Source organism: Leucopleurus acutus (genome assembly GCF_964270905.1).
Source record: "Leucopleurus acutus genome assembly, chromosome: 5".
Taxonomy (NCBI): Eukaryota; Metazoa; Chordata; class Mammalia; order Artiodactyla; family Delphinidae; genus Leucopleurus; species Leucopleurus acutus.
In genome coordinates, this window is record NC_139147.1 from 60,414,825 (window position 1) to 60,440,539 (window position 25,715).

The 25,715-nt window shown below is 38.4% G+C and overlaps 1 protein-coding gene and 1 pseudogene across 3 annotated transcripts in view; one reads left to right on the forward strand and one right to left on the reverse strand.

Moving 5' to 3' along the window:
* The window catches only part of CCDC191 (coiled-coil domain containing 191), a 101,752-nt gene that overhangs the window by 18,385 nt on the left and 57,652 nt on the right, over window positions 1-25,715 (reverse strand). Inside the window, exons 10-14 of one of the 2 annotated variants that reach the window (XM_082839957.1) lie at window positions 23,250-23,695; window positions 22,327-22,439; window positions 19,474-19,556; window positions 18,621-18,722; window positions 15,031-15,075 (exon numbers count right to left, since the gene is read on the reverse strand). In XM_082839957.1, the coding sequence (XP_082696083.1) occupies window positions 15,031-15,075; window positions 18,621-18,722; window positions 19,474-19,556; window positions 22,327-22,439; window positions 23,250-23,695 (789 nt within the window). The remainder of the gene's footprint in view (window positions 1-15,030; window positions 15,076-18,620; window positions 18,723-19,473; window positions 19,557-22,326; window positions 22,440-23,249; window positions 23,696-25,715) is intronic. The other variant, XM_082839958.1, reaches the window with a different exon arrangement.
* Window positions 9,475-10,430, forward strand: LOC309962284 (ATP synthase F(0) complex subunit B1, mitochondrial-like; annotated as a pseudogene). The gene has a single exon. The product of its transcript is annotated as an ATP synthase F(0) complex subunit B1, mitochondrial-like (transcript).

The window sequence follows — 25,715 nt, forward strand, 5'->3', positions numbered from 1 at the left end:
GTCTTTCCCTGAAAGAGATTTGACTTCATACTTTACTAACTGCTGCCTGAGGGTCCAGATTCTAATTTAGCACGCATCTAGGAGCTGGCTGAGATCCTCTCCAGAGCAGGAGGGAGCCTTTGGGTACTTCCTCTGCCTTCTCCCTCTGGCTCACTCCAAAGATAAAACCAGATTGCTAGCATCTGTCTGAAAGGAGCTTGTACACACATTTTGCATGCTAACTTTTGTGACTGCCACCTGAGTGGGATGGGCCCCTGGACTGCCTGGCTCTGACAGCCAGTGGAACTTACATTCACAAGTCCCATAGGACTACGGCAAACAAGCAGGCTTTAAACAGGCACAGGAGAAACCCCCCCTCCCATCGCCCTGGCCACCCAGCCCCATGGTTATACACCTGGGCTCAGTGAAAGGGAGCAGGAAAAACACACATCTCCTAGTTTCTCCCTGGAAGGGGCTTAACTACGTATTTTCACAGCTGCTGCCTGAGGGTACAGCTTCTAATAATCAGTGTGTATCAAGGTGCTGACCGAGATCCTTTCTTTTGACAACTGTCTTTTGACCAGGAACCAGAATTTGCTGGAAGAAGCACAGGGCCGCTTCTGAGATCCAGACCCCTATAGGGAAGGCTGCTGCCTCTAAACCAGCTCCTTCCCAATCCCGGCTCCTGGAGAGAGAGCCGCTTCTGCGCCCAGAGGATTTTTCTGCTTGCTTTCCCCAAGTGTCTCCCCTGTCCAGCCCCCTTGCCTCCAGCCTGAGGGTCTTCCCTTAGCCTGACCCTGAAGCCTGCCTCATTTACAGCCCTGCAGGCTGGCTTAAGAGGGTTCTGGGAGCTGGAAAGAGGTTCAGATGAGACTGCTGCATGGATTAGTGAAGAGCCGCACAGAAAGCACCTGCCCCAGAGTCAGCCCCCAGGACACAGGATGAACCAGCAGAGAGGGATTCCCTTACTCAGGCTCTGCATCTCCAACCCCAAGCGATAGGTCTTGGCACATGCTCAAATACAGGGAGCTACTAAGGACAAAGGCAGTGACAAAGCTTTGAGAGACAACCAGGAGCCTGGGCCAGGCTGATGAGATTCATCTTCTGCATGTGAGCACTCTGTCAAGACTAGTGGAGGTGACTGTTTTATCTAATGCACAGAAACCAACCCAGAGAGTCAAGAAAAATGAAGAAACAGAGAAATATGTTTCAACCTAAAGAGCAAGATAAACCTCCAGAAACCAGTCTTAATGAAATGGAGATAAGTGATTTACCCAATAGAGTTTTCAAAATAATGGTCATAAAGATGCTCACTGACGTCATGAACAAAGTGAGAATTTCAACAGAGATAGAAAATATACAAAAGTACCAAACATAAATCATACAGCTGAAGAATACAATAACTGAACTGAAAAATTCAACAGAGGGGTTCAACAGCAGACCAGATCAAGCAGAAAAAAAGATCAGTCAACTTATAGACAGAGCAGTGGAATTCAACTGGAGGAACAAAAAGAAAAAATAATGAGAAAAAGTGAAGATAGCCTAAGGGACTAATGGGACACCATCAAAGGGAGAATAAACATAGGAGTCCCAGAAAGAGAGAAGAGAAAGGGGCAGAAAACTTATTCAAAGAAATACTGGACAGTTCAACTTCACATGGTCAGGCAGCTGGAAAGATGCTTAGCATCTGTAATCCCTCGGGCTTCAATGATACAGTCTTTTCCCAGTGCCAGTTCTAAATCTGCTCCATCCTGTAGTACTTTATCTGTGACTGTTTTTAACCACAAAATTCTGCTGATTAAAGAGGCAAATCCATATAAACTTGGCCTTTTAAACAATGCCTTCATTCTGTCGTAACTAGTCCCTCTTCCTTAACAACACTTTTCTTACTTATTAAACAACTTAGCAAAAGAGTTTTCCCAGCTTGCTCTTTTATAAAATTTTATAGATCTTTCAAAGGGAAAAGTACTTTATCTCCATCTTTGTCTCATATTTCTCTACCTCTACACCTATGACAATATACAGAAACATTGGTATACCCTATTCTATAAAGCCAATTACTTCTTATTTTGCTCTAGTCTCATTATAACCACGTTTTTTAGGTTTTGACCACTCCCTTTCCAGAATCTTGCATCATGAAACATGTGCACAGGGAACATTCCCCAGCACAGATCACATGCTAGGCCACAGAATAAGTTTCAATAAATTTAAGATTGAAATCATGTCAAGCATTTTTTTCTGATCACAATGGTATGAATCTAGAAATAAAAAAAAAGAAAAAAAAGAAATACTGGCTGAAAATTTCCCTAACCTGGAGAAAGAAACAGATATCCAGGTCCAGGAAGCCCAAAAAGTACCAAATAAGATGAATCTAAAGAGACACACACCAAGACACTTTATAATTAAATTGTCAAAAATTAAAGACAAAGAATCTTAAAAACAGCAAGAGAAAAGCAACTTGTTAGGTATAAGTGCACTCCTTATACACTGATAGTATAAGACTATCAGTGGATTTTTTGGGCAGAAATCTTGTACTCCAGAGAAGTGAGATGTTATATTCAAATGCTGAAAGACAAAACCCAGCCAATTAAGTATACTCTACCCAGAAAAAATGTTCTTCAGAATTGAAGGAGAGATAAAGAGTTTTCCAGACAAACAAAAGCTGAAACAGTTCATCACCACTAGACCAGCCTTACCAGAAATGTTAAAGGCCTTCTTCAAGTTGAAATGAAGAACACTAATAAGTAATATGAAAACATATGAAAGTATAAACTCACTGATAAAGGTAAATATATAGTTAAATTCAGAATACTCTTAATATTGTAATGGTGATGAGTGAATCACTTAAAACTCTAGTATAGGTTAAAAGACAAAAGTATTAAAAATAACTATAACTACAATAACTTGTAATAGATACACAATATAAAATTGTGACCAACACATAAACTATAGTGGGAGAAGTGTAAAAATGTAGAGTTTTTGTATGCATTTGAAGTTATCAGCTTAAAATAGACTGTTATAACTACAAGATGTTTTATGTAAGCTTCATGGTAACCATAAAGCATAAACTTATAGTAAATATACAAAATATTTATAAATCACAGCACAAATACATATAATCAAAGCACAAAGGAATAATGCAAGAGAGGAAGGAACAAAGGAACTATAAAACAGCTAGAAAATAATTAACAAAATAGCAATAGCTAGTCCACACCTATTAATAATTACTTTAAATGTACATAGATTAAGTTCTTCATTCAAAAGACACAGAGTAGCTGAATGGATTAAAAAAAAACAAGACCCAACTATGTGCTTTCTATGAGAGGCTCACTTCAGCTTTAAGGACACATAGAGACTGAAAGTGAAGGAATGGAAAAAGATATTCCATGCAAACAGGAACCAAAAGAGAGCAGGGGTAGTTATTTTACATAAGACAATATAGATATTAAGCCAAAAGTGATATCAAGGACAAAGAAGGTCATTATATCATGATAAAGAGGTCAATTCATCAAGAAGATGTAACAATTTAAAATATTTATGCATTCAACATTGGAGCACCTAAATATAAAGCAAATATTAACATTTTGAAGTGAGAAATAGACAGAAATACAATAACAGTAGTGGATTTCAATAACCCACTTTCAACAATGGATAGAGCATCTAGACAATCAACAAGGATATATTGGACTTAAACAACACATTAGCCAATGGAATTAACAGACATATACAGAACATCTCATCCAACAGCAGCAGAATACATATTTTTCTCAAGTGTACATGGAACATTCTTCAGGATAGATCATATGTTAGTCCATAAAACAAGTCTTAATAAATTAAAAAAGACTGAAATCATACCAAGCATATTTTCCAGCTATAATGTTATGAAATTAGAAATCAGTTACAAGAGGAAAACTGGAAAATTCACAAATATGTGGAGATTAAACAACATGCTTGTGAACAACCAAGGGTCAAAAAAGGAGTCAAAAGAAAAATAAAATAATTTAAAAATATCTGACAAAAATGAAAATGGAAACACAACATACCAGAACTTATGGGATGCAGCAAAAAGCAGTTCTACGAGGTAAGTTTAAATGCTTACATTAAGAAAAAAGAAAGATCTCAAATAAACAACCTAACTATACACCTCAAGGAACTAGAAGAAGAACAAACTAAGTCCAAAGTTAGTAGTAGGAAGGAAATAAAGATCAGAGCAGAAATAAATGAAATAGAGAGTAGAAAGACAATTAAAAAGATCACAGAAACTAAGAGCTGTTTAAAAACAAAACAAAACAAAACAAAACAGACAAACCATTAGCTAGACTAAGGAAAAAAAAAAAAAAGACAAAACCAGAAATGAAAGACATTACTACAGAAAACTGAGAAACACTAAGAATCCTAAAAAAAACTACTATAAACAATTAAATGCCAACAAGTTAGATAATCTAGAAGAAATGGATATATCCCTAGAAACATGCAACTTACTAAGACTGAATCGTGAAGAATTAGAAAATCTGAATAGACTAATTACTATAGACTCAATCAGTAATCAAAATCTTGGATTTGACACCAAAAGCAAGGGCAACAAAAGCCAAAATAAATAAGCAGGACTACATCAAACTAAAAAGCTTCTGAACAGCAAGGGAAACCATCAACAAAATGAAAAGGCAACCTATAGAATGGGAGAAAATATTTGCAACCACATATCCAATAAGGGGTTAATATCCAAAATATATAAGGAACTCATATAACTCAATAGCAAAAAAACCCAAAAAACTCATTTGAAAAAATGGGTAAAGGATCTGAAGAGACATTTTTCCAGAGAAGACACACACAAATGGCCAACAGGTATGTGAAAAGGTGCTCAGCATCACTAATTATCAGGGATACACAAATCAAAACCACAATGAGCTATCTATCACCTTACACCTGTTAGGATGGCAATTATCAAAAAGACAAGAGAAAACAAATGCTAATGAGGATGTGGAGAAAAGGGAACCCTTGCACACTGTTGGGGAATGTAAACGGGTACAGCCACTGTGGAAAACAGTATGGCGGTTCCTCAATAAATTAAAAATGGAACTACCATATTATCCAGCAATCCTACTTCTGAGTATATATCCATAGGAAACAAAATCACTGTCTCAGACATATCTGTACTCCTATGTTTATTGCAACTTTATTCACAATAGCCAAGGAATGGAAACAAAGTAGGTATCCATCAATGTATGAATGGATAAAAAAATGTGCTATAGATACACACAATGGAATATTATTCAGCCTTAAAAAAAAGAAGGAAATGTGGTCATTATTGACAACATGGATGAATTTTGAGGACATTATGCTCAGTAAAATAGGCCAGACAGAGAAAAACAAAAATACTAAGTGGTATCACTTATATGTGGAACCTTAAAACAAAAATGGGTTGAAATTGTAGAAACAGAGTAGGATGGTGACTGTCAGTGCCTTTGAGGTGGGAGAAATAGGTAGGGCCTGGAAAAATGGTACAAACTTTCAGTTACAAGATGAATAAGGTCTGAGGACCTAATGTATAACACGGTAACTATAGTTAACATTTCATAATTGAAACTTACTAAGAGAGGAGAAAACAAGCGTTCTTACACACACACACACACACACACACACACACACACAATAAGTATGTGAGGTGACGGATATATTAACCCAGTGGGAATCCTTTTACAATGCCTACATATATCAAATCATCATGTTTTATGTACATTTTAAGTATCTTACAATTTTGTCAATTATACCTCAATAAAACTAAAAAAAATAAAAGATGCAATGACCTAAAAACTCATGAATTTCATTTCAACAAATAGCTAATTATTTTAATTTGAATATGTAACCACTAAACAGCATGTTAATCATGGTAACAGAACACTGGAACATTAAAAAAAAGGAAACAATTCTGCAAAGAGGATGAGGAAAAGTTCCTCATGAATCCTGCAAGAATCAGGGCTATGCATATCCTTGGATTTATTCAGCATTGTTCACAGAAATGATTACATCTCACCAAGTTACTAGAAAGTAAAACAGGAGAGCAATCAGTATTTTCCCCTTATTATTACGGGAAACGTAGCAATATAGCCCCTTCATTTAGATCATGGGGTAGAAATTTATATATGAATAATTCTATTCAAATTTAAAGATACTTCATACTCCATTAAAAGTCTAGTGATGGCTGTTACGCAAGTCACAGGAGCAAAAGCAAAGACTTCAGACTGTCTTCACAGTAGTTGTTAGTCTCTGCAGTAAAAATCACTTAATTTAAGCTTCTTTCTCTTTATTTGCCACAATTTCACGTCAAGAAGACGGTTGTGGTGAATTGGCTGATTCTGACAAGCTACTTAATTGCCTGAGTCTTCTCTGAGGAAAAAAAAAAAAGAGAGATAGGGCACTGGAACATTTCTAAGGTGGAAGGGAGATTTGCTCTGATCTTCCAATCCACACTACCTTTATCTGTACACATTCCTCAATGAATATGAAATGTCCATATTCTCTAAAGGATTCAACCAAAATTACCTTCATAATCTTTATTAGACAGTTGAGATATTGAATGGACAGAAAAATTATTTTCAAGAATTTTCTTATGACCAACAAGAGGAAGCTGAGAGTTAAATGGGGAGGAAAATGGAAGCTGGCCATTTTCACATCCACTGACATGTCCCTGTAGCATCGAGGCAGCAGTTGCAACTTGTAGACAGGAATCTAACACAGTAAGCGTCCGGAGAAGCCCTCAGGCTAGGCCAACCCTGTTCACACACACACCTAAGTTATATTCCTAGAATTACAACTCTATGGCTGGTGTCATAGCTTCTTAAGGAAAACCATTTTCATGTGGCTTGTGAGAGAAAATGGCCTACTTATTTATTTAAAAAAAATTTTATTGGCATATAGTTGATTTACAATGTTCTGTAGGTTTCTGCTGTACAGCAAAGTGAATCAGTTATACATATACATATATCCACTCTTCTTTAGATTCGTTTCCCATATAGGCCATTACAGAGTATTGAGTAGAGTTCCCTGTGCTATACAGTAGGTCCTTTTTAGTTATCTATTTTATATATAGTAGTGTGTATATGTCAATCCCAATCTCCCAATTTATCCCTCCCCCACCTTACCTGCTGGCAACCATTAAGTTTGTTTTCTACATCTGTAACTCTATTTGTTTTGTAGATAAGTTTATTTGTACCTTTTTTATAGATTTCACATATAAGTGATATCATATGGTATTTGTCTGTCTCTGTCTGACTTACTTCACTCTGTAGTGACAATGTCTAGGTCCATCCATGTTGCTGCAAATGGCATTATTTCATTCTTTTTCATGGCTGAGTAATATTCCACTGTATATATGTACCACAGCTTCTTTATCCATTCCTCTGTTGATGGACATTTAGGTTGCTTCCATGTCTTGGCTATTGTAAATAGTGCTATAATGAACATTGGGGTGCATGTATCTTTTCAAATTATGGTTTTCTCTGCATATTTGCCCAGGAGTGGGATTGCTGGATCATATGGTAGCTGTAGTTTTATTTTTTTTAAGGACCCTCCACACTCTTCTCCATAGTGACTGTATCAATTTACATTCCCACCAACAGTGCAAGAGGGTTCCCTTTTCTCCACACCCTCTCCAGCATTTATTGTTTGTAGATTTTTTAAAAGTATACTTTTCCATGGAAAAATAGAAAGAAAAACATTTAATAAATCAGATATCTGCTTGAGCCAAAGTTTTGTATTCATATGCAGCAATTTACTTTAAATGTGATTTCCTCCCTTGATTAAGATTTCCTCAATAGAGTTGGCTGTATTTCATTACTATTACTGTATTTTCCATTTCCTTGTATAGAAAATGTCCATAACACCTGCATCTAAGGTTTATTGGGAGGATTACATGAAATGATGCTGTCTGCCTTGAGACGGCACTTATACTGGGGATCTATGCAGCTAGGGTTTCACAGAGCATAATTCACTCAGGCTAAAAAGGGACACAAAATCAGGGTATCTTTCTGATTTAAATTATTCAACAAACGATATGCAACAAATAAGGCTCATTTGAAATATATATATATCTCCACCACTACTGCTTTGAAAGAAAGACAAGGAATTACAGCAAGAATTAAGAAGAATACTGGGCAGTCGACACCATTCCCACACTCTGCCTTCCATCCATTATAAGCCACCCTTTCATTGTGCTCTGGAACGTATTCCCAGTTACGCACTCCTGTAATTTATAGTCTTTGCCCTCTTGTATCATGAATTTCTCCCTCGCTACTAGATCATTCCCATCAATATGCATATATGTGCTGATACCTCCCATCTTTTAAAAAACAACACTCAAAAGACCAACTGCCAACAGAAAAAAAAAAATCCTTCTTCGACCACATGTGACCCCTATTATATGGGCTCCCTTCCCAGCAGTCCACTGAAAACACTCTTCTTGTCTATGTCATGAATAATCTCCATGTTGCCAAATCAAAGTTTCACTTGTCTGTCCTCTTTTTAATTGAACCCAGCAGCATTTGGCCCAGTTAAACACCATCACTTCCTTCCAGAAATACTTTTTTCTCTCAGGTTTTCAATAAACAATTCTCCTGGTATGCTTTCTACCTCACTAGTTCCTCATCCTCTGAGTAGTTATTCATATATTCTAGGACTTAGTCCTGGATCCTCATATTTCTTCTCTATCCAGACAGTCTCCCAAGTTGATTTCATTCACTTCCAGAGCATTAAAAACACTGACATGTTTTTGACTCCCAGGTTCCTTACTACAATCTTGATGTCTGGGCTTATATATTCAACTGCCTATTTGACATGTTCATTTGGATGTCTAATAGGTATCTCACATTTAACCTGCCCTTGTGGACCTTATAGAGGCCTCCTCAGCATCTAGCAGCTCAAATATCACTTCTTCAGAGAGGCTTTCCCCATCTTGCTTTCACCATTATACCTCTCCCTCTACTTCTTAGTTATTATCTTATTCATTGCCTGTTTTCCCCACTAGCATATAAGCTTTATGAGGGCAGGGCTATTGTCTGTCTTCTCCACTTCTCTAATATCTAGAACAATGCCTAGCACATAGTAGATGCTCTACATATATTTGTTAAATGAACAAATATGCTTGCTAAGCAATTATGAAAGACTTCAAATCTTGCCTGGTCTTCTCTGACAAATTTATCTTTCCACCATAAACTTCATCAACTGTCTATTAATACAAAGCATATTTACACAGCCATAAAAGTTACCGCCTGGTACGTATTTCTAGAATACTTTTAATAAAAATAAAGCAATGGGATGTTAAAAGGAATTTAGATTATCTTCAAAAGATCATTGTGTGAGACCTGTGACTGGCCATCTTACTGCTGCACCTGACATGCTATCCTGTCAGGGTCACAGGGACATTAAGCCACCACTTGGAGCATCACTGACCATGCTGCCATAGGTGGTACTTCTGCCATTGCTTCAGTGGCCCCTCTCTGAAGAATGCAGTACTTGTAGATAGAGGCAAATTGCAGGTAACAAGAATCTCTCACAGAGGGCAGCCATGTCTAGACCTTGAACCACTTCTTTTTTGTTTTGTTTTGTTTTTTGGGGGTTTTATTTTTTGGCCATACCACACGGCTTGTGGGATCTTAGTTACTCGACCAGGGATTGAACCAACGCCCTCAGCAATGAAAGCATGGAGTCTTAACCACTGGACCTCTAGTGAATTCCCACCTCTTTTTTTACAATATGGAGGACAAATTTGTCATGGGCTTATCCCTGAGGAATTCTTCCAGTTCTGTATCCTAAAACTGGTATCACAGAACTGATCTTGTGTTTTCTACCCAAAGAAATATATGTGATTGCTAGAGACCTTTATCAACAGTAGGGTTGCTCATCTATGTAATTAGAAAGAAGTATGGTACCTCTGTCGGACAATTTGCTGATAAACTCAATGAGCAAAAACAGCCCAACTAGAAGACAGGAAGCAGGCTTCCATCAAACACATCCAGGATGCAGCTGATTTGGACAAGCCACAGCAGGCACTGGTTGAGAAGTGTCATTAACTTTTTTGATGCTCAGAGGAATAACACTGCTATGGCCTGGGAGGTTGCTTACTGGTAATGGCTATATAAAGTATATAGGAGGTCAAGAATCACCTGTGCAGAAAATGATGCATCAAAAGGAATACAACCACATGATAAACTGGGTAGAAAAACACATTGTGCAGAGCATCTTTGCTCAGAAGCAAAAGGAGACAATTGCCAAGTGCATTTTATATCTAAAGCTGCTCCCAAAGAAAGCTCAAACAAGTCAGTCTATAAATGCATCCATCTCAATTGAGACAGCTACAAACAGCTGATTTACTAAATGGAAACTAGTCTATGTGACAAAATCATTTTGTCTGTTGTTGTAGACTGAACTTACATTTTACCTTTCATAAAAAAGAAAAGATTTGGGCTTGGATAGTGAGAGAAACAGAACAACCTATTGGCCAGTAATGTATTTCTCATCCTTCTTGCTCTGTATAAGCAGGTTGCTTCCAGCAAGAAACAAGCTGGACAGATAGATAACAAATTAATGACTTTTTATGAACCAATCAGAGAACTGAAGCCATCCCCAAATCTGGAGACAGGCACCTTCAGTGAGACACAACACCCAAGCATTTGCTTATCTGAGGCAGAAGCTACCCTACACCATGAGCCAGTAAGATCATTAAGCTAGAAATCTGGCTAATTGCTGAAGGCCAAGGGTGGGACAGCATGAGAAGGGTGAAGCTCCTGGGGGGTCACAGTCATAGGGAGGTTCCTACCTTTTTGCTCTAGGAACTCCACCAGGCTCTCACAGAGAGGATCAGGGAAAATCTGGATAAAGTCCCCACCGTGGTTCTAGCTGGGGGAGAGGAACAGCAACCACTGCAAAATCTGCCCCTACTCTTCTCCGCGGCTTCATCTGCAAGCAGCGCCACCTGAAGGCACTAGTGTAATGCCACTGCAGCTGGGGGAGGGGAACTCTGCCCAGACCAGCCTCCCTATCTCATTCAAGTGAAGAAGGAACCTCACAGAGGGAAGGGCTTTAAGGTCACAGACCAAGACAGTGGATACTGAAAGAAGGGAACACAGGGGCAGGGAAAAGCTCTGCCCCTAGAGTAGGAGCAGAAATTCTTCCGAATGGCCAATACTGTGCACTCCCAAGAGAACGTTAGAGAATGCTCCCCTCATCCACACACCAGCACGCTAGCAAACCTCTAGTAATAACAGAGGAGTACAGCTGGAGGATTGCAAGAGACAGATTTTCTCAGGGAACAGCACAAAGGGAAGACCTAAAGCCAGAAGAGAGGACAAAAAATAAGTCACTAGTGAACACTGAAGTCTATGGTGCCCATAGCAACAACAAACCTCAACAATGGTAACCATAGCAACAACACACTTCAAACATAGCCCAAGGCCTGGCTACATTAACACAAATCTCCACACTAAAGGCCCATTTATCTCAGTTTCTATTGCCCTGTACCTGTCTGGCTTTCAACAACAAAAAAATCAGACCTATTAAAAGACAAGAAGTAAACAAAGTCTGAAAAGATAAAGCCATCATTAGAACAACACTCAAATATGAAAGATGTTGGAACTATCAGAGAGGAAATTTTAAATAACTTATGATAATATTAAAAGCTCTAATGGAAAAGGCAGTCATCATTCAAGATTAGATAAGTAATCTTAGCAGAGATATGGAAACTATAATAAGGAGTCAAATGAAAATGCTAGAAATCAAAAACACACAGTAATAGAAATGAAGAGGGCCTTCAATAGGCTCATCACTAGACTTGATACAGCCGAGGAAAGTATCAGGTTACTTGAAGTTCGGGCAATAGAAATTATATAAACTGAAAAGCAAAGAGAAAAAAAAGTGAAAAAAAACAACAGAGCACTGAAGAGCTGTGGGACAATATCAAACAATGCAATACAAGCGTAACTGGAATCTCAGAAGGAGAAGAAAAAATGGGGCAGGTAAAATATTTGAAGAAATAATGGGTAAAACATATCCTAAAATTACAGACAGACACAAAACCACATACCTAAGAAACTTAGAGGCCACCAAGCAAGGAAAACAAACAAACAAACAAACTTACTATACCTAGACATATCATATTCAAATTGCCAAAACCCAAAGACAGAAAAAATCTTGAAGGCAGCTGGAGGAAACCCATCGTACCTACTCTTATGGATTTAATGTTTTTGTTCCCCTCCAGATTCATATGTTGAAGTCCTAAACCCACACCACCCACCGCCCCAGTGTGGCTGTATTTGGACATGGGGCCGCTAAAGAAGTAATTAAGGTAAAATGAGGTTCTAAGGGTGGTATTAGTGTCCTCATAAACAGAGACACCAGAGAGCTCACACACTGTCTCTCTCCCTCTCTGTGTACATGCACCAAGGAAAGGACGTGCGATGACACACTGAGAAGGTGGCCTTAACCATGCTGTCACCCTGATCTTGGACATCCAGCCTCCTGGATTGTTAGAATGTTAATTTCTGTTGTTTAAGCCACCTGCCCTGTGGTATTTTGTTATGGCAGCCTGAGCAGACTACGATATCTACAAAGGAACAAATATAAGAATTAAAGCAAACTTCTTGCCAGAAACCAGATAAGCAAGAAGACAACAGAATGACATTTTTAAAGTGTTGAAAAAAAAAAACTGTAAAACCAGAATTCTATCAATATACCCTGTGAAAATACCCTTCAAAAAGGAAGGAAAAATAAAGAATTCTCAAACAAGTAAAAACTAAGGGAATTCATTACCAGTAGACCAACCCTGTAAGAAATGTCAAAGGACATTCTTCAGGCAGAAGGAATATGACATAGCTTAAAAACTTAGACTTACACAAAGAAATAAAGAGCACCAGAAATGGAAGAAATGAATGTAAAATATAATTTTCAGCTTATTTTTAAATACACTGAAATATAACTATAAAGCAATAGCAGTGACAAGGTGATGGGTATTTATAATATACATAAAAGTAAAATATATGACATATATGACATTAATGGTGAGAGACTCAATCTTCCCCCTGAGATCCAGACTAAGGCAAGGATATCTTCTCTCAGTACTATTCAACCTTGCACTGGAAGTGCTAGCTAGTGCAATAAGGTAAGAAAAAGAAAGAAAAGGCATACAGATTGGAAAGGAAGAAATAAACTGCCTTTATTGGCAGACAATATGGTGGACTATGTAGAAAATCCCCCCCAAAAAGTCTACCAAAAAACTTCCTAAAATGAATAAGTGAGTTTAGCAAGGTTGCAAGATACAAGGTCAACATACAAAAATGAACTGTGTTCCTACCTACTAGCAATGAATAAATGGAATCTGAAATTTTAAAAAGATGTCATTTGCAATAGCACCACAAAAATAAGTACTTAGGTATAAATCTAACAAAAAATACATAAGATATGTGGAAAGCTATAAAATACTCATAAACAAATCAAAGATCTAAATAAATGGAGAGCTATATCATGTTCACAGATTAAAGACCCAATGTTGTTAAAATGTCAACTCTCCTGATTTGATCTACATTCAATATGATCCCAGTCAATCTCAATATGGTCCCAAATGTAGCAAGCTTTTTTATACAAATTGACAAGATTGCCAATTTATACAGAAAGAACAAGAAACTAGAATAGCCAAAACATTCTGAAAAAGAAGAATAAAGTGGAAAAATTCACATTGTGAGACTGAAAGATTTACTATAAAGCTACAGCAATCAAAGATAATGTGGTACTGGCAAAGGACTACACATAAAGATGAACAGAACAGAATAGAGCCCAGAAATAGTCCCACATAAATGCAGTCAACTGATTTTTGACAAAAGTATAAATGTAATTCAATGGAGAAAAGAGAGCCTTCTCAACAAATGATACTGGAACAAATGGATGTCTATATGCAAAACAAATGGATGTCTATATACTTTACACCTTATGCAAAAATTATATCCAAATGGACAACAGATCTAAATGTAAAACATAAAACTATAAAACTTCTTGAAGAAAATATAAGAGAAAATCTGAGTGACCTTGGATTTGGAGATTAGTTTTTGCATACAATACTAAAAGCACATCCAGTGAAAGAAAAAAAAAATCAATAAATTGGACTTTATCAAAATTAAAACTTTTCCTCTGTGAAAGTCGCTTTTAAGTGAATTAAAATACAAGCCACAGACTGGGAGAAAATATTTGCAGTCACATATCTAGTAGAGGACTTGGTCCAGAATATATAAAGAACTCTTAAAACCCAGTAAGAAATAATAAGATAATAAGCAATAAGAAATAACAACTCAATAAGAAAATAACTCAATTGAAAAATGGGTCAAAAAGATCTGAACAGACACTTCACCATATAAGACATGTAGAAGGCAAGTAAACAAATAAGATGCTCAATATTATTTGTTGTTTGGAAAATGCAAATAAACACCACAATGAGATACCACTCATGACACACCTATTAGAATGCTTAAAATGCAAAAAACAAGCAAACAAACCAACAAACAAAAGGACAATAACAATTGCTGACAAGGATGTGGAACAAGAGGAACTTTCTGGTGGGTATGCAAAACAATGCAGCGACTTTGGAAGAGAATTTGGTAGTTACCTAAAAAGTTAAATATAGACTTAGCATACTACCCAGGAACCACACTTCTAGGTATTTACCTAAGTGAATTTAAAACTTATGTCTAAACAAAAACCTACATGTGAATGTCTGCAGCAGCTTTATTCATAATCGCTAAAAACTGGAAGCAATATTAACAGAAGAATAAACAAATTATTTCAGAATAAAAAGGCTATTTTTAAAAAATGGCCTTCAGCATATAAATAAAAAGGTTTTGAAGAATTCTGAATAACAAGTGAAAATACTCATGATAAAGTCCTAAATGAAAAAAGCAGCTTAAAAACTATATACACCTACACACACAAATTATCAACTTAACTATTAAAAAAGAGAGATGCATCGAGATAAAAGAACAGAAGTAAGTATTCTAAGATATTAAGAGTAGTTACCTCATAGATTATTTTCCCCCATCTTTTCTGTATTTCTCCGGTGTTCTACAATGAACAGATACGAGAGGAGAAATGTTCTGTACTGTGTATTTTTTAAATGGTCTCACTTCTTTACAGTAGCATGCCCCCAGTTCTTCATGAGATGTTGCTGGCTGCTCTATAAAAAGGGTTCTTTGGTCAGCCATATGTGACTGCTTGGCACATTGTCCCTCTTCTGGAGACTCATGATACCTGGTAGGATGTTAAAAGTTCTGAGAAGGCAGCTAATAATGAAACTTGTTTAACTTGATTTTTTTAACCAGCATTTACCAAATTTTTTTGACCACAGAATTTGTATTTTCTCAAAACTACTTAATATCTCAGGAACTACTAGGATTACACAGAACACATGTTGGGGAAATGTTCGCTTAGAACCCCTCTGGTAGTTTTTTTTTTTTTTAATAGTAATCTTTATTTATTTATTTTTATATTTATTTTTGGCTGTGTTGGGTCTTTGTTTCTGTGCGAGGGCTTTCTCTAGTTGCGGCAAGCGGGGGCCACTCTTCATTGCGGTGAGCGGGCCTCTTCACTATCGCGGCCTCTCTTGTTGCGGAGCACAGGCTCCAGACGCGCAGGCTCAGTAGTTGTGGCTCACGGGCCTAGTTGCTCCGCAGCATGTGGGATCTTCCCAGACCAGGGCTCGAACCCGTGTCCCCTGCATTAGCAGGCAGATTCTCAACCGCTGTGCCACCAGGGAAGCCCCCCTCAGGTAGTTTTTAAGGGAAGTAACTGAGCTGTTTCTGGAGATTTCTTTGGCTGATTTAGCAAAGGATGAATTATATATGCCTTTTGCTCCATGGACAAGATGACCCATTATGTGGATACCAGTCAGCCTCTTCCCCCAGCCACTGCTGTCATTGCCCAATGGGCTCATGAACAAAGTGGCCATGATGGCAGGGATGGAGGATATACATGGGCTCAGAAACATGGATTTCCCCTCACCAAGGCCAACTGGCTATGGCCATGCTGAGTGCCCAATTTACCAGCAGCAGGAGAAACTAACACAGAGTCTTCAATACGGCCCCATTCTCCAGGTTGATCAGACAGCTGTCAGGTGGCTGATTATATTGGACTGTTTCCATCATGTAAAGGGCAATGTTCTATTCTTACTGGAATAGACACTTACTCTGGATATGGACATGCCTTTCCTCCCCGTAATATTTCTACCAAAACTACCATCCATGGACTTACAGACCATCCCTGGATTTACGGAATGCCTTATTCACAATCATGATTTCCACACAGCATGGCTTCTGATCATGGAACTCACTTTACAGCAAAAGTACAGCAAAGGGCCCATATGCAAGGAATTTACTGGTCTTATCATGTATCCCACCATCCTGAAGCAGCTGGCTTGCCAGAATGGTGGAATGGCCTTATGAAGACTCAGCTGCAACACCAGCTAGGTGGCAGTACCTTGTAGGTCTGGGGTTAGGTTCTCTGGAAGTCTGTATATGCTCTGAACCAGCAGCTAGTACATGGTACTGTTTCTCCCATAGCCAGTATTCATGGGGTCCAGGAAGCAAGGGGTGGAAGTGGGAGTGGCACCACTGTAACTAGCAAAATTTTTGCTTCTTTTCCCACAAATTTATGTTCTGTTGGCCTAGAGGTCTTGGTTCCAAATGGGGAAATGCTTCCACAAGGAGACATAAAATGATTCCACTGAACTGGAAAGAATGCCACCTAATCATTGTGGGCGCCTCATGCCTCTGAATCAACAGGTAAAAAAGGAAGTGCTGGCTGGGGTGACTGACCCCAGCTACTAGGGGCAATAGGACTACTACTCCACAATGGAGGTGAGGAAGAGTATGCCTGGACTATAGGAGACCCCTTAGGGTATCTCTTAGTATTACCATGCCCTGTGATTAAGGTGAAAGGAAAACTACAACCCAATCCATGCTGGACTACTAACGGGCCAGACCTTTCAGGAGTGAAGGTTCAGGTCATCCCATGATTAGCAGCGATGCTTGCTGAAGACAAAGGATAGAGTGGGTAGTGGAAGAAGGTAACTATAAGTACCAGCTACATTGACTTGACCGGTTACAGAAATGAAGACTGTAATGGTCATGAGTATTCCCTTCTTATTTTGCTATGAATACGTTTGTGTGTATATGTATCTTGTTGTCTTTTCACTCTTATTCCCTAATCATGTAACCATAAGATGTATTGACTTTGTGTCATGGTTAGCAAGGAGAAGAATAAACATCATTCAAGGACTTTATCTCCTCTTCTGGGGAAGAGGTGTTCATTTTCAGTTGTATGCAGGATAGTTGTATCATGTTAGGCAGAATTATGATCTTGTTGTTTATTTGGAGACTAGGTATGGTTTAGGGAGATGTATATGGGTGCCAAGTTGATAAGGCATGGACTTATGATTTTAATTTTATGTGTCAACTTGACTGTTCCACAGGGTTCCCAGATTAAACACTTCTGGGTGTGTCTGTGAAGCTGTTTTCAGGCGAGATTAGCCTTTGAATCTGTTGACTCAGTAAAGCAGGCTGCCCTCCCAAATGTGGGTGGGCATTATCAAGTCCTTTGAGGGCCTGAAGAGGACAAAAAGGCAGAGGAGGGAGGAATTTGCCTGTTTTTTTGCTTCTTGCCTGCCTGTTGAGCTGGGATATTGGTCTTCTCCTGCCCTTGAACTGGGATTTATACCACTGGCTCCTCTGGTTTCAGGCCTTTGGACTTGGACTGGAATTACTGGAATTACCAGCTTTCCTAGGTCTTCAGCTTGCAGACAGCAGCTCCTGGGACTTCTCACCTCCATAATCCTGTGAGCCAGTTCCTCATAATAAATCTTCCTATACATATATCTTATTGGTTGTGTTTCACTGGAGAACCCTGGCTAATACAGTTTCCAATTCAAATCCCTCCTCTATGAAAATACTTCTGATTTCTCCAAAATCTTCATGGATCTGGCCCTGTTCATATAACTCTCTTGATCTCTTTTGGCCTGTGAGGCACAGGACAGCATATGCTTGTACTATATTCTCTCTGACAGGTGTGTATTTTTAGGCCTTATCTTTCCAACTAGAATTTAATAACCTTGAAAGTAACAGCTTTATCTCTTACTTCTTCTGTATTTTCTTCCATTTGTTCATTTGTTTGTCCATTCATTTTTCATCCATTCAGTAGATTTTCTGAGTTTCTACCACTAGCCAGTTCAATAGTGAGTAACATCTGAGCGCTCCCTTTATTCTTAGGGAGATTACGGTTTAGTTGGGGATACAGAAATGAATAAGATAATCAAGAAACAGATACATAATTATAAGCCCTGGTAGTACTTTGAAGAAGATATACTCAGAGTCTATAAAGGGGGACCTAAGCTAACTCTGGGTAGAGAGGAGGGTGGGACAAGGCAGGAAAGGCTAACCATGTTGAGCTAAGATCTGAGGAATGAATAGGTTTTCATTAAATAAGGTAGAGAAAGGGTGGAGGCGAGAGAAGAGTGTTCTAGACCGAAGTTCTCCGGAGGGAAGGTGCACAGGACCACAGGATGGCACACAACAGGCTTCAAAGGACAGGTGGCTGACCAAATAGAAACTACTAACCATTTTCTTCAGTCTCTTCTCTTCTCGTTTTTTCTCAAGCTGAGCCTCCTTTTCTTCTGCCTCCCTCTTCCGACGCTCCTCCTCTTGGGCCTTTAACTGGGCCTGATCAAGATTAGAATTTGTAAAAATCAGAACCCTCAATTTGTGTGGAAATAAGATCTTTTATGTTGAGGAAAGTCAAGTATCTACCACAGTGCTCGCCCAGTCTCTGGAAGAAGCCTGCGCTTTGTGTTAAAAGTAGAAAGCCTGACCAGCAGGTGGTCAGTAGTGTAACCTAAATGTTTCTCCAAAAGAATTCTCTTCTACTTGGGAAGAGAGACTAAGCATGAATAAGACCATTAACTTTTCATTACAAAATGATTACTTTTTAGTTCTTATTTTCATTTATGAAATACTAAGTCCAAACTATATATAGCGTAAGAAAATTTTTTCTTCCATTTCACCAAAAAACCCCAAAGCTGTTAGAACTACTTATTTTTTCTTCATAGGTACAAAATTTACTTCTGGCAGTCCAGGTCAAAACTTTGGAAGATAAGAATTACTCACCTTTGTAAACTTATCAGGTTGGACATTTACCTGTAACACATTAGTCTTGGTTATGTGTAAACCTCCTAAGTTGCCAGCTCCCAACAACTTTCATAATATTTCCTTCCTGCTATACTAATGATGCTGATGTTTTTTCCCTTCATTTTCCTAAAATTATCACAGAGTTCAGGCCGGGAGGCAAAAAGCCATATCCAAAGTTGGTGTTACACTATTGCCTTAACGGTCTTAAACAAGCTAGGTTTCATCTTTTAATAAAGACCTATACAAATCCTTTTTCTTGCCTCACTTTGCATTCTTGATTTATTACCAATTTCTCCTCTTCTTTTTTTTTCTTCCTCTCTGCCAAGATCCGCCTACGTTCAGCTCGCTGAACTGCTCTCTCTTCCATGGCTAGAAAATAGTAATGCAGATCCAATATAAAAAATATAAGGAATGCTGCAAAAGAAATGTCTCCATTTTATAGTAAAATTTAGTGTTATTGTTAAAAGTTTTCTTTTAAGTTGAATGTTCACAATCTCAGAAGTATATGTGTGTGCATAACATTTATATAAAAATATAATTACGGGCTTCCCTGGTGGTGCAGTGGTTAAGAGTCCGCCTGCCAATGCAGGGGGCACGTACAGGTTCGAGCCCCGCTCCACATGCCGTGGAGCAACTAGGCCCGTGTGCCACAACTACTGAGCCTGCACTCTAGAGCCCACAAGCAACAACTACTGAGCCTGCGTGCCACAACTACTGAAGCCCATGCACCTGGAGCCCGTGCCCTGCAACAAGAGAAGCCACCGCAATGAGAAGCCCGCGCACCACAACGAAGAGTAGCCCCCGCTCGCAGCAACTAGAGAAAGCCATGCACAGCAACAAAGAACCAAAGCAGCCAAAATAAATAAACAAACAAATAAATAAATAAAATTAAATATATATATATATAATTACAAAAACTGTAGGTATACACACACACACACACACACACACACGCCCTACAAGTTAAAGACCTACAATCCCATCCTCAGCAATGATGAACAATTTGCAGATTAATTATGTTTTTGTTCACATTTCTATTAGAATAACTGTTCACTGGTTTAAACAAGATAATCTGTCTTGATGATACTTTTAGTACATGAAACCCAGAAACCAGAATTTTAATCTGATAATTCTTTTAATGAATGTAGAAAACTTTAATTACATCTAACAAATACTCTGAGAATAGAATCACTCCTCAGATCCCACTGAGTTTGCTACTTTTTCCTAAGTCACTATACATATGTCTGTATATGTAACAACAATGACAACAAACAAACTGAAGTTTGGGGTCATAATGATTACATTTTTAAACTAGCTTTAAGGCCTGGATATCCAGATGGACAGGAAATGGAATCGTACTAGGCATCTGAAGAACTGGCATCTGAATGAATTCAAGTGTCAGACTCCTGTTCTTGACAGTCTATTAAATATCCATCCAAAACAAGCAAATGTGCAAGATGGCTTGACAATATGACTCTGTCACCAGTTGGGGTTTCATAGGCAGGGGGGCATGGGTGGGAAGAGTATCAAGTTCTGCTCACCTAAGTCAGCCAATGGTTACTTTCGGTTCCTTGTGCTATGTTACAGAGAAGAAAATTTAAGTCCAAGGTTCAAGAATTAATAAACAAAAAACTCACCAGGCTATTTCTTACAGATATTAAGTGTCTGCTTTGCTGGAAAAAAAATAGTGGGGTTGGCACAGATGGCAGGAATGAGACTCTCTTTAAGGGGGCAGAAATAGACTAGAGGATTAAAGTGAGAGAGCCCCGAGAGGCAGAGTCTGTGGTAATATGGCCTTTTTCCATCTTTTCTAGAGCCAGTCATTAAAGACTACTTGAAAAGTAAGCAGGTGTTCTAAAACATGCAAAGTCTTTGATCGGATAATAATTTTTTAAAAATAATCACACCAAACTGGGCATTTCCTGAGCATCCTCATTGGTGGACAAAGAGGGCATAAACTGCTGACCTGGAAGAGAGTCAATGTAAAGATGGCTGATTTCTTCATTAACAGGAATGGACTTCAAGCACAGTGTCCTTCAGGTGACATCACTTCCTGTTAGGGCAGCAATCTTACCATAGATGAAAGATCAGATTTACAAACCACAATGTAATTGTCAAAATGCCTACCACTTCATATAAACATATGTTCAGTGCATGACTAAGTACAGAGTAAAAACAACTGGCAGATTCACTAGGGGGGTTCTAAGGAATACTTCTATTCTCATAGTATGGTTTGGTTTAAATAATGATTTCTGTGCACATCAAGAATGTTATTAAAATGTCTGGTTTGATTTGTAGAGATGTGGATGGACCTAAAGACTGTCATACAGAGTGAAGTAAGTCAGAAAGAGAAAAACAAATATATACCAACGCATATATGTGGAATCTAGAAAAATGGTATAGATGAACCGGTTTGCAAGGCAGAAATAGAGACATGGATGTAGGGAACAAATGTATGGACACCAAGGGGGGAAAGTGGCAGGGGGTGTGATGAATTGGGAGATTGGGATTGACATATATACACTAATATGTATAAAATAGGTAACTAATAAGAACCTGCTGTATAGCACAGGGAACTCTACTTCACTGTACAGTAGAAACTAATACAACATCGTAAAACAACTATACCTCAATAAAAAAAATGTTTTTTTAAATGTCTGGTTTGTGGATTTCATTCTAAAAGCCTATCATCAAGGCACAACCCATTATAAAATGATGTAATAACTTGATGTGGATTGCTGTAAACTGATCAATATTTTAATGTTAACAAAGTACAGTGATAGGTGATCTTTATCAGGGTTTATTCTTAGCAGCTACATGGAATTTTTTATTTGTGTAATTGTCCCATTTCTAAAATCACAATCCAAATTACAGAAAAATGCTTAAACCTTTCAGCAATGTTTTGTTTGTTTGTTTTTTGTTTTTGTATTGGCTAGGAAGACTAGAAAGTTTGGCAAAAAGGGTAGGAAAAAGTCGTGGCATTCTCTGGTGTATCCACTTCTCATGTGTCTACCCATCTCAGACTTTGACTAGGTTCTGCCGAGTCTCAAAACCCAAGAGTTGCCAGGATTCAGTCCCAGCACATTCTACTCCAAGAGGAAAGATAACCACAACCAAGGCCCCACCAAGACAGCCCTGCCTTTCAGTATGGGATGGGGTGCCATCAGCTGCCTTGGATTCCTTCTGGGTCCAGACAGAGAACTTCGGGAGTCACTTCTACTACCTTCAGTCCCAGGGGAAGCAACAGGTGACCTGCGGGAAAAAAAAAGGAACAGAATTCAGACCAATCACTAGCTTCATTCAAAGCCCTTGCACCTGAGGAACTCAACACCTTTTACAAACTTTAATTAATCCTCACTTTCTGAAATAACTATGTATTATTATACCCATTCAATAAATTGGTGTAATGAGGTGTGGAAAGGTCGAGTGATTGGCCTGAGTCTACAATGTGAGTCAGGCGCTCTGATTCCCATCCCAGTGCTTCAAATCAATACATCACCCACTTCTTATCCTACCATTTATCACACATACTGAGTATGTCACAAGCATGTCTAAAACCATCTTAAATAGCTTTTGAGAAATTTGGACTCTAATTCTAGGCTCAAAGATGTTTACTTTTATCTCAAACAACTACAGACTTAAGCTAGTTAACTGGCCATAACCAAGGGCTGCTCCATTTGGACCTGATATTGTCTGACCTTGTTCTCAGCCCTAAACATACTCAGAAATCCAGAAATTGAGTTAGAGCAAGTAAGCATTTTTCTCTTTTACTGGTATAGTACTGCTACAGTATAGACAGAGCTCCTCAGACAAAGGCAGCCACCATACAAATGCTAACTATACAACGGGATCCTTAGAGGCAGCCACTTGCCTTACATACGTTTTGGTACCTGTCACATACCAATCACCACGCACAGGGCTTCTCTGCTTTGCGAGTGCACAGTAAAAGAAAAGGAGTAATTGTAGAGTCCGGACGCTGGGTAAAGTTCAGGAGCCTTTCGATCACAAAGTAAAAAACCCCAAATAAAGAGTCCAAAGAGTGTTCTGATACAATGGACATACTTTGGAAACACCTGGCAGGTTCTTTTTCGTTCATCTTCTCCGGGGTTTGACAGTAGGCAGCTCTGTGTGTCAGCATGCCCTGCTGCCCGCCGAGCCTCTGCCAGCCGCTGGTTTTCCCTCAGCTCCAGAATTGTTTTCTGCTGTTCCTGAAGTTTCTTCTTCTGCTTTTCAATCAGCTGTTGCTGGAAGATGTGGCGGTTATGGAAATGACCCATGCACATAGGTTCTGCTTTCTGGCTGCTGGTTCTGAGCTTCTCTTTGTTGCCAGGCTGTTGAGAGGGCTCAGTGTCTAGGGCCTTGTGCGGTTTAGTGTCAGATGTATCCAGAGGGACATTCTGGAGGGGAACCTGCAAGATGTCCTTTGATGGTCTTCCTAGGTGGGGGCTGGGCACATAACCATTGGTCCCCAAGGGAGGCTTTTCACACAAAGAGGGGACGGCAGCCGCCTGAGAGAGAAGGAACGTGTGATAGCTCAGCTATTTAAAGGACTGTACTGGTGAGATCCAACTCTACCTGGTCAGCACTGTTCTGTTTAGTGGCACAACTGCCCTGCACCCCAGCCAGAGCTGCCCTGTGCTCCTGGCCTGACCATCTCAGAAGCTACCAGCCTTAGCCCCGTGAGTCACTCTTAGAACGTGCCCTGCTGCTCACCACAGAAGCTGGTGGGAGAGTGGGTACAATCATACAAACCACTGCCATGGCCAGGATATGTGGAATCAGAAAAATGTGCTCTTAGAAATATCTAATTTGGATAGTTTGTTTGTGAATTAGGCATGATTACTCCAGATATATATTCCAGGAATTTAATCTGCATGAATTGACCCTGAATTTTGCAGGAAATTGAAAATATTGTGGCAAAGTATATACTGTTTCTCAAGAATGTTTGAAAACTAAGGAATAACTTTACAAATCAATAATAGCTCTTTAATAATAACAATAGCTCTTTATATTTTTATTTATTTATTTTTTACATCTTTATTGGAGTGTAATTGCTTTACAATGGTGTGTTAGTTTCTGCTTTATAACAAAGTGAATCAGTTATACATATACATATGTTCCCATATCTCTTCCCTCTTGCATCTCCCTCCCTCCCACCCTCCCTAACAATAGCTCTTTAATAAGAGCTCTTTCAATGTCTCTCTTGCCACCAGTAAATTAATCACAGGGTATCTGTCTATTTCAGGATCAAGGCCTAGATTAAAGCATACAGCTTTAATCCAGCTATCCCCAAACAATTTATTTATGGGAAATATTTGCAAGCCCACGATCACTGGGCAAATATCTGCATTATATAAGAATAATGCTACCTAATAATATTTTGCATTAGCATATGGCTTAATAGTTTTCAAAGCTTTATCACATAAATCTCATTTAACACACTGAGGTGTCGTACTCAATTACAAATTCTATACAGATGGGAAAGATGCAGAATTCTTAATCAGAAAAATTTATCCTGGCTAAAATAATGTCACAGTTAAAATGTTTCTTCTAGAATAGTTTGATTCCATGCTCTAAGCTCTGATCAGTTTTTGATTCTGTCACCTGCAGTGGTGTAAGGAAAAAAAGTACTGTGAACTATCTTATTATCTTAGAAGCTTCTAGCTCTAACAGGGCACCATATTTGGGAACTCAAAGATATTTTTCAGAATGATGGAAATATTTTCCGTAGACTCAGCCAAAGTGAAAGATGTGATATATGGAAACTCTGAAATGTTAAATATTTTTAAAAATATCTTTTATTTCAGAAATGTCAGTGGACATTTATTCATGAGAACACCTGCTTAAGCAATTTAGCGTCAAGCAGGGTTTGTGTTTTAGGCCCTTTTAAACTTTGTGGTAATGATATATTATTAACCCAGCAAGACTGTAAAAGCCTTGAGTACAGCAACAAGATTTCTTTTGGATCATGGTAACTTTTTAAGGTGAAAATAAGAGAACGAAAGAAAATCTTAATGGTACAGACTGTACTTAATAGAACAGGACTGAACAGTCTGGCTCAATTAGAGAAAATCACCTATTAGCTAACTGATAATTTCAAAAAATTTCAAGGTATAAGATATGGGTTTATGCGTTCCTGTGACTGTACAATTAATGAACATCTAACTGTAGATTTTATATTGTCATTTGTTCATGTTACACTATATACTCTGGACAAGATCAGAATTTATCAGTAAACTATAGAGTCTATTATAGCCTTTTATTTTAATTTGCTCTATTTTTCACAATTTTATCTTTTCTTGATAAAATCTTTTGTCTTGACTTCAGAGATCTGGAGACATTTCTCTTGAGTCTAAATTATATATACATTTAGTAATTTTTCTGTTTTATGCAGGTAACAAAAGACTTTCTGCTGACATTTTCCGTTTGAAGATAATAGTGGAACTTTGTGAGGTAAAAGGTTCCACAGAGCTATTGGGTGGAACCGATAAGTTTCTCTTGGGTCTCAATGGAAACAAGATTATCTAA